The sequence below is a fragment of the Anopheles coustani genome, chromosome X (genome assembly GCF_943734705.1).
Source record: "Anopheles coustani chromosome X, idAnoCousDA_361_x.2, whole genome shotgun sequence".
NCBI lineage: Eukaryota > Metazoa > Arthropoda > Insecta > Diptera > Culicidae > Anopheles > Anopheles coustani.
This window is the reverse complement of record NC_071290.1, coordinates 6,610,425-6,624,340: the sequence shown is the minus strand read 5'-3', so window position 1 is coordinate 6,624,340 and position 13,916 is coordinate 6,610,425. Positions and strand designations below refer to the sequence as shown.

Below are 13,916 nucleotides of genomic sequence, written 5' to 3'. Positions count from 1 at the left end.
AGTGCTGGGTTGCATTTGGTATGGTACGCCGGAGCTCGACCGTACCAAGTTTATGGTATGGTACGCCTAATGTAGTCACGCGGTTAGTTGTGAAATGACAGTGGCCGTGGAAAATTAAGTTATAGTTAGGTTGGATTTCGTATAATTTTGCATATTTTTTATTCTACCTACACAAAACTTACTGTCGGTGCCGGTGACTAGCACTGGTTTGACTTAATGAAACATAATTAAGAGTTTATAGTTTATCTATTTTTATAACAACATCATGTAGGGTATGGTAAAACAATACATCTTAATGTAAATCGTAACCAATCGAAAGCAGCTCGAGGCGTTCAATTCTCGTCGGAGTATAATTACACTGACTTTGGAGATGAATATCAGAGGTAAACTATTTAAAAACCCCTGAGGAAAGATAATTGGGAGAGTTTGAAGCGTGTATGGCTTATGCAATTATAATTAAGGGTAATTCCTTGTCTAATAAGGGTATAAGAAGAATCTTTTTGAATTGAATCTTTTTTTATTGTAAGGCTATGAGCACACCTACTCAATACCCAAACCTTGGCCTTGTCAATGAAACATTTCACGCGCTGCTACTGTCAAACGATGTCACGATGGTTGTCATTTCGTTTGCCAGTTGCATTGTACCAGCAATTCGCTAAACCAGGCTAGAAAGCAAGAAACACTCGAGTTCCCTTTTGACCACAGGATGGGGGCTGCTTCTAGCAACCCGCGGACGGTTCTCGTTAATAACGACTCACCCGCAGGATTGATTGATATATCCGACGATGTAGTGCAACGGTTGACCAGCGGCCAACCCCCGAAGGCTCAAGGTAGGCAAAGTGCTATCACGAGCAGTACGATTTGCTTTGGTTTCCCCCGTGCGCATAAAACCGGTAGAAGAAAAAAAATACATCCGATCGAATCCGATCCCTGCTCATCCGAAATGACATCAGAGCATTTCGTGCTTTCATATCCTTGCGTAGGCAGTAGGGGATGGGACAGCGTTAAAGCTATTAGCCGATGCATCAGCAGATGAGGTGCAGTTTTGTCTTCTTCTATTTTGATTATGCAATAAGTGGAAGCAGTAGCAAGGCAACAAAAACTTTATATGCTGTCGGCGTGCGTCCGTCTTGGCTTAGTGCCATTGAGAAAATAACAAAATTTCTACTCCAATCAACCAGGTCGTTCGGAGCAGCCGGCACAGCCGCAGCGGGGAAACACTCCCGATGGCAGAGCACCCACAACTGGCGGGCCCAGCTCTTACCCAAATCCACCGGTTTCACCGGCGGTGGTATACCAGGGCGAGTTGCCGCTCACCTCGATGCAGGTGCTCCAGGAAAAGGAACGAGAGCTCCGTGAGAACGATGTATACTGGACGCAACGGCTGAAGACGGTGGAGGCTAACCTGGCCGCGACTAATCAAGTGATGGAGAAGGAGTACAATGAAGCGGTATGTTACAGCGAATGCGAAAGGGTAGATCAGACATGCATTAAACTGTAAATACTTGTTTACAGATTGCTGACGTGAAGAAGCGCTTCGCTACCTCCGGCGTCCAACAGCAGTTGCCACCGTGCCAGGACCTAAAGGCAAAAGTGATTGAGTGCTACCGAAAGAATCCGAACGAGACCCTTCGCTGCGCCGCAGAAGTACAACAATTCACAGACTGCGTTAATCTGCATCGCATTCAGTTGCTCCAGCAGCGCAGTGCTGGCGAAAAACAGAAGTAGTTCACGGAACCAAGTGCATAGCAATAGATCGCGGAGCAACAGGATCATTATTTGTGCCGGTGCTACGAGAGAGAGAAAGGGAGAAAAGTGGATCGAAAACACCGCTGTAGTGTCTGTATCGAAGGATGTATCTTCGTCAATGCTTATTAAATGCCAGACAGTAAAACATTCGCAGATATGTGCCGATTTTTTCCATTTTCAGCTTTCTACTCGTTGATTCAATAAGATCACGTTTGGAAGAACGGTGCATTACCCTTGATTGTGCATTGAATTTGCGCAGCATCAGTATAACATGAAACCTTTTCCGTATGAATGCTGCTATTGATCTTTCACCAGCTTTCCCAACTCTCTCTCGGTGCGAAACATGGAACAAACTAACAAAACGCTCCATTGATTCCGAAATACTTATTCGTTTGTAAATATAAAACCAAACTCAAACGAAAGTGTAATTGCAGTATTTACTTTGCTATATCATCGTTTTAAATTTCTCTACGACACTCCTAAATTCAATAACAACTAAAAGAACATCTTATTACGGTATTGTGTTAAAAGCGACCATCCTAAAATATGCTCGATTCTGTTTTGATGAACTATAGTCGTTTTATGTTGCTCTCAATTTTGTTTATATATATTAAACAATTTTTCATCTGTAATTAGAACCTCAAGCATAACGCTACCCCGAACTGCCGATTGAGGTTTTTACTGGAAAGGCAACATTGTTTGAACATATTCCATATTACTTATCCAACGTAACGTTTTCCGTTCGACCTGTTCAAACCAATGGGAACATAAATTATAATCAAACCATTGAAAGAAGTACATTCAATGTAAGAGGTGGTTATTATTACAGGATGCACATAATACCAGTTCAACATCAACCGTAACATTTATAAAAGTCATTGTAATTGCCTGTTGGTTTATTTTTCCAATTGATATTTATTTCCTTCGGCTTGCACTTGGTTCGCTCTGACAAGGGCCATAATTGCAAACGTGAAAGCAAATGTGAACGACATATAAACTTTGTCTGGTGTTATTTATTTAACAACTCAAGGCTAATTCTCTTGAAAGGGTGCTGGGCCATATTTATGCAAAACATTCATCATGGCGAAAGTCAAAAGAAACATATTCATATGTTTATCAGAACCCCTCTTACCAATTCACATAGGTGCAGGGAATACCAAGGTAAACAGCATATTTGTCCCAATGTTTGAATAACTACCATTTAGGGCAATACTTTAATAAACATTTATTAGAGATTCTTCGAAAAGTACCATTTTATGATAGCGGTGTTTTCTCGCAGTAAATATTGCCATAATTGATGAAAAGTTAGTTTAGAAATGATAAATTAAAACATAAAAGTTAGTGATTTGGCAACCCTGCTTTTGACGTATCCTTTAGCGATCAGACGATGTTGCATTACCGTCTTGCATTTTCTTGAAGACAGTGGTGTCAAAGACGGCTGTGCGATTGCTAGTAGCGGCATAAATAGTGCGAATATCGAGCGATAGTTTTTCCCAGGTAGGTTCTCAGCCATCGTTGTGCATTTCTTTATCGTTTTAAGTTCGTTATGCCAACGATTACTACGCTAAAAAATGTGGAAAAACAGCTATAATCGACGACAAAGGCTAGGCGTTGCTGTACGCCAATAAATGATTGGCATGACCCAAAACAGGTTTAAACGTATTATGATGCCAGAGAAGATGACTTTCATTGCCCCTTGTTATCGGAGGAACGTGCTAACATGCTGTTTAGAGAGAACTTAATAGTGTGATCATCTTTCGCGTAATAGTTAGTTCGCCAAAAAGACAACACTAGTTTTAAAATTGTAGCATTTTTGTCTGTACCATTGCGAAGTTTTGTACAGCCTTGTTTTGACAAAGACTTCGACGAATGGTTTGACAAAGAATTTCCCATTGCAGAGAAAACACAGCGTTGCTTCACGTTTGTGTAGTCATTGGCTTATGCAAAGTCATTACTATTCTTGCTGATTATTTCATGAAACAACCAGTTTTGTTTAAAGCTATACATATTATCACATTTAAATGGATTGTACATTTTCTAAAGCGACGCGTTGCAAATACACTTGGACGCTATTTTCCCTTGGAAAGATTCTTGACCTCTATGCTTGGGCTTCCTTTACAGAGCCGTCCCGGTGAAACGCGATGGGGAAAAGGGTACGCAGCGACCACTCCTCCACGGAATCGGACGGGGCTTCCTCGACGGAATCGAAAGAGGAGCTCATCTCATTAAACAATAAGGTGAACGGTGCGAACATGTGCAGCCACATTACGAAAGCGGTGGAGCTGTCGACGGTCCTGAAAAAGATCCAGTCCGGGGGGTTCGATAAACTGTGCTGCCGGTGTACCAAAGAAGCCGTCATCCACAGCGCGTACGTGAAGGAACTGGATGGTGCAGCGGACCGGGCCGATTGTACGCTTTGGATGTGCCTGAAGTGCGGTAGCCAGCTGTGTGGTCGTAACAGAAAGCAGCATGCAATGCAGCACTCCACCGTAAGTAGGCTCGAACATGCTGTACCATAGAATGTTCGTTGAAAACGAAGCTCTGTTATTGATGTTGCACAATTTCTGTTTCTTCAATATATTTAAGCTACATCTAAAACTATGATTTATTGCATTTTTTACTGTTCTTCTACCACATATAGCAATCTGATATGCATGAGCTCGCAATGAATACGAGTACCTTCACGATCTGGTGCTACTGTTGTCAATTTCCCGTCGATCCTTACGCAACCCCGATGCTGCTGGAAATTGTGGAGTTTGGCAAACGAAAGGCGAGCCGTCTACGAGGATCAAATGGATTCAACGACGCCAGCGCACGCAATGGACAGCTAACAGAATCGATCGAATCGGTGCGCAACATGGTGATCAACGCGCCTCATTCAACACCGATGGCCAACAATGTCATCGAAGCACTTCCACCGCCACCCCCAGCGCTTCAAGCAATCAAACAAAATGTCATCAACTCGGGGCCGAGTGTCAGTGGTCTCTACAACATAGGTAACACGTGTTATTTTAATGCGGTACTGCAGTGTCTCGCCCGCACCCCCTTTCTGTTGCCCATACTGAACGAGTCGGCGGTGGACGGCGAAAAGGTACTGATACCGGGCGGCACGTTGAAGCTCCCGGATGGGAATGAAATGCTGCTGGAGCCAATCGTCGGTGAGCTGGAGGCGTGGCGCAAGCTGACCGGTATGCTCGCCGACGTGCTGACGAAGATGATCAGCACCACACAGCCGAACACGCCGAGCCGGCTGCTGGGTGAGGTCGTGAGCAAATGGCCCCAGTTCCGCGCCGGCCATCAGCAGGACTCGCATGAGTTGCTGCGCCACCTGCTCGAGAGCGTGCGGACGGATGACTTGCGACGCTACCAGGCACTGATTTTGCACACGCTCGGGTTCGGCCAGAAGGACAAGAACTACCGGGACGTGGATGAAACGCGGAAGGCGATGCTGCGCTTTTACGGCGACCAGATCGCGCAGTGGGTGTTCCGACCCGAGCAGGTGTTCCGCGGCTCGCTCGTGTCCACCCTTACCTGCCAGGAGTGCCAGCACACGTCCTCGCGGCACGAATACTTCCTCGACATCTCGCTGCCGGTGGTGAGCGTGGAGAATCAGCAGCCCCCATTGGCGCCGTACAATAAAGGCGCCCCCGAGCCGCATGGTATGCTTCCGAGGGTTTTAAACGAAACGGCGCCAGCCGGAGACACGCCAGCTGCCACGCCAAAGCAACCGCTCAGCAAAAAGGAACGCGAGCGCGAGAAGAAAGCGAGGCGTATCGCCAAGCATCAGAAAAATAGAATAAATCTGACGTCGGTGGGCGGACCCACCGGTGGTTTCCCTGGACTGACGACAAATAGCACTTCCGTTTCCGCGAGCAGCGAAAACGTGGACACTGTAGATATGCCACCAATGCGGCCTCTGACCGACGATGTAGTGGTGGAAGGGCGCGCGGAATCTTCGGACGATTCCAATGCACTGTCGGACGCGGACGTGGAGGACAACGACGTGATGGACGACGGGGCGGTGGACCACAATGGCAACCAGTCACAGGCACCGTCACGTTCGGTACCGGAAAAGCTGGACGATACGCCGGAAAATCCCAACAAAGAGCCGGAAGGAGGGAGCAACATCGTGTGCGCGATCAGCGTCAGCGCGCATCGGGCTGCCCGGTTGCAGCTGCAGCTGCTCGCCAATGGCAAGACGGCGGCTGCGGCGGCTGCGGCTGCGACGACGGAGGAGGCGTTTTTGAGGCGGCGCGCAGCGGTAAGCGGACGGCAGGGGGCGCGTCAGCGCACCAACAGCCACGCCGACTGGAGCAACACCATCGCACCGCGTTACCAGTGCGGCGAGGGGGAGTGTTCGGTGCAGTCCTGTCTCAACAACTTCACCGCCGTCGAGCTGATGTCCGGCAACAACAAGGTGTGCTGCGAGGCGTGCACCGAGCGCATCAACGGCAAGGACGGCAAGTCGGTGAACACGAACGCGACCAAGCAGTTTCTCATCTCGGTGCCACCGGCTGTGCTCATCCTGCACCTCAAGCGCTTCCAGGTGGGCCCGCGCGGTATATTCAAGAAGATCTCAAAGCCAGTCTCGTTTCCCTTCGTGCTGGACATTGCACCGTTTTGTGGCTCGAAGGTGAAGCGCGCTTCCCACATCCGGCCGGACCAGAAGAAAATACTCTACGCCCTGTACGGGGTGGTGGAGCACACCGGGACAATGTCGGGCGGACACTATGTGGCGTACGTGAAGGTGCGCCCACCGTTCGGGCCGGACGACGAGCGCTGGAAGTTTATACCGTCCGGCACCAAGGACGAGCTGGACAGCAAATCCGAGCACGAGATGGCCAAAGAGCAGGCGAAGCGGATGGGCTTCCATCTGCGCGACAGTGACGATTCGCTCAGTTCGGCCCAGTCCGACAGCGAAGGGGACGATACGACGGGTAGCCACGAAACCGACGGTTCGTTCGCTAAAAGCCAGTCACAGCAGCAGCCGCAGCAGCGCAAGCGGCCAAACGCGCTCGAGCAGAACAACGACGACGAGGAGGAAGAGGACGAGGAGGGCGCAGTGGGCTACACTCCGAAGGTGGTGACAGACACCACGCCGGAGGTAGAGCCACCGCCCGGTAAGTGGTACTACGTTTCCGACCGAGATGTACACGAGGTAAAGGAGGAGAACGTGCTGAACGCGGAAGCGTATCTGCTGTTCTACGAGCGAATATTCTAATCGTTTATTTTCGCGGCGTTCTTCCGCGTTACTGGAGGCAGAGCAGGCTGTTCCAATCGGTTTTCCAACTTTTTACAATTTACTCAGCCTTACCGTCGTGTACCACCTTTTATCACGATGCGCACGACTTTAAGTGAAAACCCATCCAACCTATTGCTGTGAAATGTGCCTCCATAGTCCCTAAACGATTGGCCATTGGCTTAACACTTTGGACGAATGGTGCACGCGTTTTTCGTATACGCTGCGACGTTCACAGCACTAAGTTCGATCGGTTTTCACTAAAAGTGCCGTGCACATCGCGCTAAAAGGTGGCAATCACACCCATCCACTCACACAATCCGAGCCAAACACTTTATTGTCTGTTGACCTTTTGTGGCATCACATAATGATTTCCATTTTTTTTCTCCTCATTCCATAAGGTGTTCCGTTTTGCATCGTTCATACGGTTTCAACTATATTAGCAGCGTCAAACATATTAACCGTACTAACACATTGTCTGCAGGATAATAAATCGGCCAGCGTGTTGTGCAGCAGAAACCAAAAACAGTATCGAACCTCAAACGTCGGCAACACTAGGTAAAACAATTGTGAAAATGGGCACTCGTTGTGCACGGTGTCTTCAACATAGTTTCATACAAATTCAAACACTTAGTCCGATTTTCTTGTTCTTTTTTTAATGGAAAGCTATATTTTTTCATAGAGCAAGTTACAGCGTATGTTTTGGAATAATACTACATATGTTCCCAGACTGCTTTATTCGTTCGTGTAGTGGTAGCTATGGACCGTAGCGTCTTCACTACGGCACGATGAAACAGTTCATGACAATATGTTGGACAGCGTGTAAATTACCTCATCAATTCAAACCTTGGATCGAAACGATGTATGTTGTTTATTCACATCGTTTAGTTCACGTCGTTCAATTACCTCGGATGCATTTTAGTTTATCGTCTATTAATTGTTCGACAAACAAGTGGAAGAATATTTTCTCGTCTCCTTACTATTCCTTAAGCATGGAGCGTTCTGAACAAAACCTCGTTGAAATAGTTATCCTTATTTCCTTTGCATTTTTTTCCTCATTCCATATTATACGACTTTCCATAAGGCATACGGTTGCAACTATATAAGTAGCATCCAAACCATCCTCTCGTTGCTTTTGCCTTTTGAAGCCGTTTTTTCTCCACAGTACGTAGAAGGAAAAACCGGAGGATCGGATTTCCAAACTTGAGGCATCAGTAATGCAAACAGATTTGAAGATGGGAAAAAAATACCTCATTACTTTGCCATGCGAGCCGTTACGATTGGCCAGCCGGATCCCCTTCCTCTCCATTTTTAGGCTGGTTAGAACAGTTTGCAGATTGATTGCAGCTCGGTGCATCGGCAAGCCGGCGCTAGGGTAGAGTTGTAAACCAAATAGTGTGAATTATTATAGTAATGTGTATATAAATATAAAATATCCAATAAGATAACATGCGAGTAGCAACCTCCGCTTGTCTCAGTCTTCAGCATGCACGTATAGTGTACCACTCCGGAACGCGCAATCGGCGCAAAAACATGTTCCAACGATGTTCTGCAGTTGCTAGAACAAACAACAAACGGAAACAGCGATCCTTTTAGTGAAGCAGGGCTCGAACCAGACAAGTGCAGCGTTGCAAGCGTGCATTAGGGATCTGTTTACCATTAACTCGCATAGCGATAGTTTTTGTACTCAAGCGAACTCCTGCCCGATGGGGGAGACGATGACCATAGACGTCACATTAAAGTGCAATGCATGTAAGGTAGACAGGACCGCCTGCGGTGGAAAGCTTATGATTTGGAGCGTGACTGATTGATGGGTAGGTGCTCGGGGGAATGGAATGAAATATCCGAACCGGACAACTTACTCCTGACGAAAGCAAAGTACTGATACGACGAATGCTAACTAGATAGAAGATAAGAAAAAGGGAAAGAGTCGCGAAAAGAAGTAGGCATGCTTGACCAGCGGCGATTAGTATCTAAGATAACTCAGACAGTCCAGCCGATAAGCACTCGTTCGTTTTTCAACCTCGACCACGGTTCGTAAACCCAGCTTATCTCTTTGTTGAGCCACCTTTCGTTTCGTGCCACTTCAAATTCTACTAACCTGGTTTGACAAACCTCTAGTGAAGTCGTACGAGGTAAAGAGTGGTTTAACAAATCATAAATCTGGTTTAAGAAACCGCCAAACGTGTTCACCACCTTTGCGCTGTTCAGCGTAGAAGCGTGCAATGGAAATGATACAGTGATGATAACGAGACGCATGTATGGAATAAACTGTTACTCGGCATGTAACAAAAATGTTACATCTTCAGCTCTGTTGTTGTTTTTTCCTTGCTGTTATGTGTTTTGTATTTCAGAATCGACATACGTTTCGTCGTACAATATGATGCCAAAAAGAGTGTTTGCTTTTGATGGTGTCTGGAATGAAAGATAATAATTTTTCAGTTGAATTTTTGATTGAATAACTCAACGTTTTTCTGCTATGTTCTTATTTATGTAAATTCATACAGATCTGGTGCAGGTGAGTTTATGATCAATACATAATCTTTTTGTTGCTTTTATACCAGCGAAAAACCTTGCTATTGCCTATTTTCTATAGTCGTTAACTTCTCCTTTACAGTATAAAGTAGGTTTCCTTCAGAATGAAATTAGTTTTTCGATTGCTTCTTGAACTGGTTAGCTGGTTTATGTTATTAACACGATTTGAAGTCTATCAATGCTAATTCTAGATATAGCATTATATTAGATTTTATATTAGATTGGGGAGCAAATTTACAGTTTAATGAGTGGGTTTTGATATTCCTCATTTTTGTAATGTACATTCAAATCGTTTCTTAAACATTATTATGTTTCATACCAGTTTCGTAAAGTAATCTTTTTATCTATTTTTAAACTTGTTTATTTGTCTATCTGTCTATCAATCTAATTAACTATCTATCTATTGCTATGCATTTCTTAGACGTAAGTGTTTCTAACTTTATTTTATCGGTGAGAAATGGTAAAAATGTTTTGTTTCATGGTTTTTGTTTAAAATTACGTGTATCAGAAAACATTCACATGTTGGAATTTTTATTTGTTTTGTCAAGTCACATGTAGCTTCTAGCCATGAAAATATTGATTTTAAAAGTTACCCGGATGAGCGGGTCGTAGCCTCTTAGGGTCGGTTCCAATGGTGTCATCATTGAGTTGTGTACAAATGACGGTATGGAAGGTCCCCAGGATGTGTCCCCGGACGGAACCAGAAGGCCAAGGTCAGGCGCAAATAGTTGGACCCCTGACCGAACGCGGTGGAAAACCGCCCGAACTGGCGCCTGCAGCTGCTTTTCCGAGCTTCGGCCCGAGCGAGTGAACTCGCGCGATGACCACTTTTTCCCCAGGCTTTTTGTGGATGCCCCGATACCGCAGCCGGAAACCGGAAGCTGCGGATTTCGGGTTCGCCACGGTGAACGACAGGGGTTCATTCTACACGGTTCATTCCGACGACGTTGGCCGTTTCGGGCACGACTAGTGAACCTTCGGAAAGGGCCAGGACAGTTCGAAACCGGGTTGACAGCAAGCCATCGCCGGTTTTGGCGGCAGTTCTCCGGCAGAACGTGAAGCGTCCGCATAACAAAACGAACACACACACGCACGCTAGCGTTTCCTGCTTGGCGCGGTTTGCTTGAAACGGTAAAATTCGCGGCTCCGGTTCAGGTTTGGGTTTGTGGTGTTTTTCATTTTTAGTTTTTTCCGTTTACGTACCCTTCCCGGTGGACCTTCCGGGAGGGGTGGCGGACGTGGACGGGCAGCTCGGCGGCCAGTGCGTGCGGTGGTCGGACGGTGCATTTCCCTTTCTATCAACCGGGTCCAGCGCGTCGCAGACCAATCACAATCAATTGAACAACACTCAATTAAAAGTTAGGCAGACGGCCTGGACGGGCCGGCGGGCCCGGGTGATGGTGTGCGGGGTCGGATGCAGCTCCGGTGATGCACCGTCGCGTCCGGGGTGCGTCGTTCGCCCGTTTCCGGTTTGTTTTTGTGCTTCGCCCCCGGGAAAAATCCGGTCGTGAAAAACCCCGTTCTTGGCACGTGTGCGATCGGTGTGAAGTAAAGGAATTGTTTTGGAGCGGATTGTGAAAACAGCCCAAACCACCACTCACTCGCGCCCAAGAAAATGGGGAAAAAACGGGGTGGAAAAAAAAAACCAGTGGAAAGTCCTTAAAAGTTCGGTGAAGTATTTCGGTGGAGCGCTTCTTATTCCTTTCGGTAATTTAATTTCCACGTGCGGCGGAACTAGATTGTTTGCCATTGGCGGTTTGTAGGGAGAAAAAAAGGCACATTTTCTACCGCACCCCCCCCCCCCCCCCCCCCCCCCGCCCCATCCTCTATCCCTCTAATGAGTCCACCTAGCTCGAGCGATTGAACGATCGGGAAGTGAAAAGGCGGACGATCGGAAAGCGTTTGTTTGGGGCATCGTGGGAGGAGGAAAAACGTGAAGTGCGTGTGGTGGTGAGGATGCTGACGGTCAGTTGTTTCCACTTCGCTACCATTCCGGGGTGGGGGCAAACGCAACGACGTACGAAATCGTTCGCTGCTCGTTTAAAACCATTTTTCAATTTTCGTACTTGCCTCGGCTTAAATCGTTAGTAATTTATTTATTTTGTATTGTTTCGTGGCTTGTTTCATGTTTTAGCCACTTTGGGTTCTTTTCTTTTCACTTCCCTCCTCAGTTCTAGCGTAATGATAGTGTTAGCTCTGTTTCAACTGAAGCAGGATGAGACTGTTTAACCGTTCTCCATCGCATATTGTTTTCGAAAACCCAACTTTCACATACAGCTGCAAGTATTGGTGTGGGGTTTCACTTTTTTTTTTGTTCTGTGTAACCTTTCTGATTCCGAGTATCGTGGAGGGTTATTAATAAATTCTTCTCAGAAAAATTGGCTTCATTTGATGGTAAAACAGTCCTACGGTGTTTTTCTGAAACAAAATTTCAGATAAGATAATTCAGAGAATTTAGTAAATAAATAAATCTATTGAAAATAAAGTTTTTGATAAAAAGAAAATAACTCTCTAGTGTAAGATGGATGTTTGTGCCACTGAAGGGTTCTCTTGTGTTTGGTGAAAAACCGAATCACACTGGTCCACACACCGCACAAGCATACCAAAGATGGTGATTTGTGTGAACGGCAACGCAATAGAAGTGCACGGAATAAAAGTGCGCGAAAGTGTGAGCAAATGATGTGATCGTTTCCAGACCATTTCGAAGGGGGAAAACAAAGGTAACATTGAACAAACGTTGAAAACCTAAGAACCTAGCATTACGAATGGAATTCTTCTTTTGTACCGAAGTAGTTATTAAAACTCCATATTTTTCCACCTTGCGCTCTTCAGAAACGTTCTCGTATTGCTTCTTTAGAGTCCGATTGTGGAGTCCGAATAGTGTAGAAACGATTTTCGATGATCTGCCCGTAGCTATCGAGCAGACCAAAAGGAAAAGAAACGATTGGGAAATTTGGATTTGGTAAAACGAAGCACTGAATGTAGAAGCAAAGAGAATAAAAAATGAGGGAAATTGTGGAATGTTCATAACGCTAGGAAAAACCGGAGCACCAAATATTCCATTCACTTCGCCTGCCAGACAGTCGGACTTTGTTTTATTTGCCTCTGAAGATGTGTATGTGTGTGTGTGTGTTACTTTCAATCCTCCATGCACAAATGTCTTTTTTTTCCTCGACAAGCCACCAGAAGAGCCTTTTCCAAGTGCCTACGCTTTTCCCATTGCGATCGGGAAAAGGGGGGCGCGCGACATCTTGACCGGAACGAAATTTGTTGGCAAAATTGGTGTGTGGGGGTGAGAGGGAGCAGCGTCGGCAAAAGGGTCCATCAAATCATGACCCCGAATGCGAGATGCTCATAATCCGACGTTCGGCTGGCGACTGCAAAACTCCCGACTCCGGACTTCTTTTGATCAATAATCCATCGGTGCGTTCTTCTGCCGATGAGGAAGGGAGGGAGTGGGAGAGGGAGGAGCAAATTTACAAAGTGACCAGCAGCCCTCAACTGGCCGGGGGGGGGATCATGGCGGCCACAATCACTTTCCACCGCCAGAGTTCGGGGCTCGATTTTCGCCGATTGAAGCCTTCAAATTATCCTTTCATTTTCCCTTCCGCCTCCCGGTCCATTTTCCGGGGCCTTTTCCAAACGCCTTTTCCATTCCTTTGTTTCTTGCTTGACTTGACTGCGGGACTCCCCGTTCCGTTTGGCAATCAGCAGGCCACAGCTCAGGGCTGGAAGACTGGGTTGCTTACGTTACGCATGCCAACGATGTATTGTAAACATTGGGCGAGGAAAAAGTTCTTCACCGGGTTTTGGTTTACTTTAAAAATGTTTTGCCCTACATCTCGAATCCTTTCGCTATCTGCATCGGGTTTTTGTCGGAGTAGAAAGCGGTTCCAGAATGCTTTGGAGAAGCTTTCCAAACTCTTGTGCGAACACTGAAATCTACTCGCTCAACAGGGAGTCGTAAACAGACAAAGGGTTGGTTGTAGGCTGTCGTGACTCTCTTTAGCAAAGTAATTTAGGTTTACACAGTGTCAGAAATCAGACAGAATACTCCTGGAGTTAATGTAAAAACCTCCTCTAAAGACGATAAGTCTTTTGAATATTTCGACGTGATTCAATTAGTGTTGTGCTTAATGAATCTTTCATCTAAGATTCATTCAGATGGATTCATAAATCTTTAGGGATTCGAATCTTCAACGCACAAAGAATCTTTCGAAGTCTTAATGCCTCTTCATGAATCTTTCATCAGTTGATGCACCTTCTGGGATGCTTGAATCTCTCATCCAAAGATTCATGAATCTCTAAAAAACAGAGAATCATTCAGATTCACGAATCGTGTGAATCATTTAATCAAGATTTGTCCCTGGAGATCATCCAGGAGAATTACATT

General features: G+C 46.1%; 2 protein-coding genes across 3 annotated transcripts; both read left to right on the top strand.

Annotated features, from left to right (window-relative positions):
- Positions 1-639: 639 nt before the first annotated feature.
- Positions 640-2,165, top strand: LOC131269070 (uncharacterized). 2 transcript variants are annotated; one of them, XM_058271386.1, is made up of 3 exons: positions 640-830; positions 1,182-1,450; positions 1,516-2,165. In XM_058271386.1, the coding sequence occupies exons 1-3, from the start codon at positions 707-709 to the stop codon at positions 1,726-1,728; spliced, it is 606 nt and encodes a 201-aa protein (XP_058127369.1). In that variant the 5' UTR covers positions 640-706; the 3' UTR covers positions 1,729-2,165. The 2 variants fall into 2 exon arrangements, with proteins under 2 accessions (XP_058127369.1, XP_058127370.1); XM_058271387.1 differs by having other exon boundaries at positions 640-839.
- Positions 2,166-3,171: 1,006 nt separating this feature from the next.
- Positions 3,172-9,257, top strand: LOC131268614 (ubiquitin carboxyl-terminal hydrolase 45-like). Its single transcript, XM_058270841.1, has 3 exons — positions 3,172-3,246; positions 3,871-4,238; positions 4,391-9,257. Exons 2-3 carry the CDS (start codon positions 3,891-3,893, stop codon positions 6,968-6,970), a joined length of 2,928 nt encoding a protein of 975 aa, XP_058126824.1. The 5' UTR covers positions 3,172-3,246; positions 3,871-3,890; the 3' UTR covers positions 6,971-9,257.
- Positions 9,258-13,916: the final 4,659 nt, after the last annotated feature.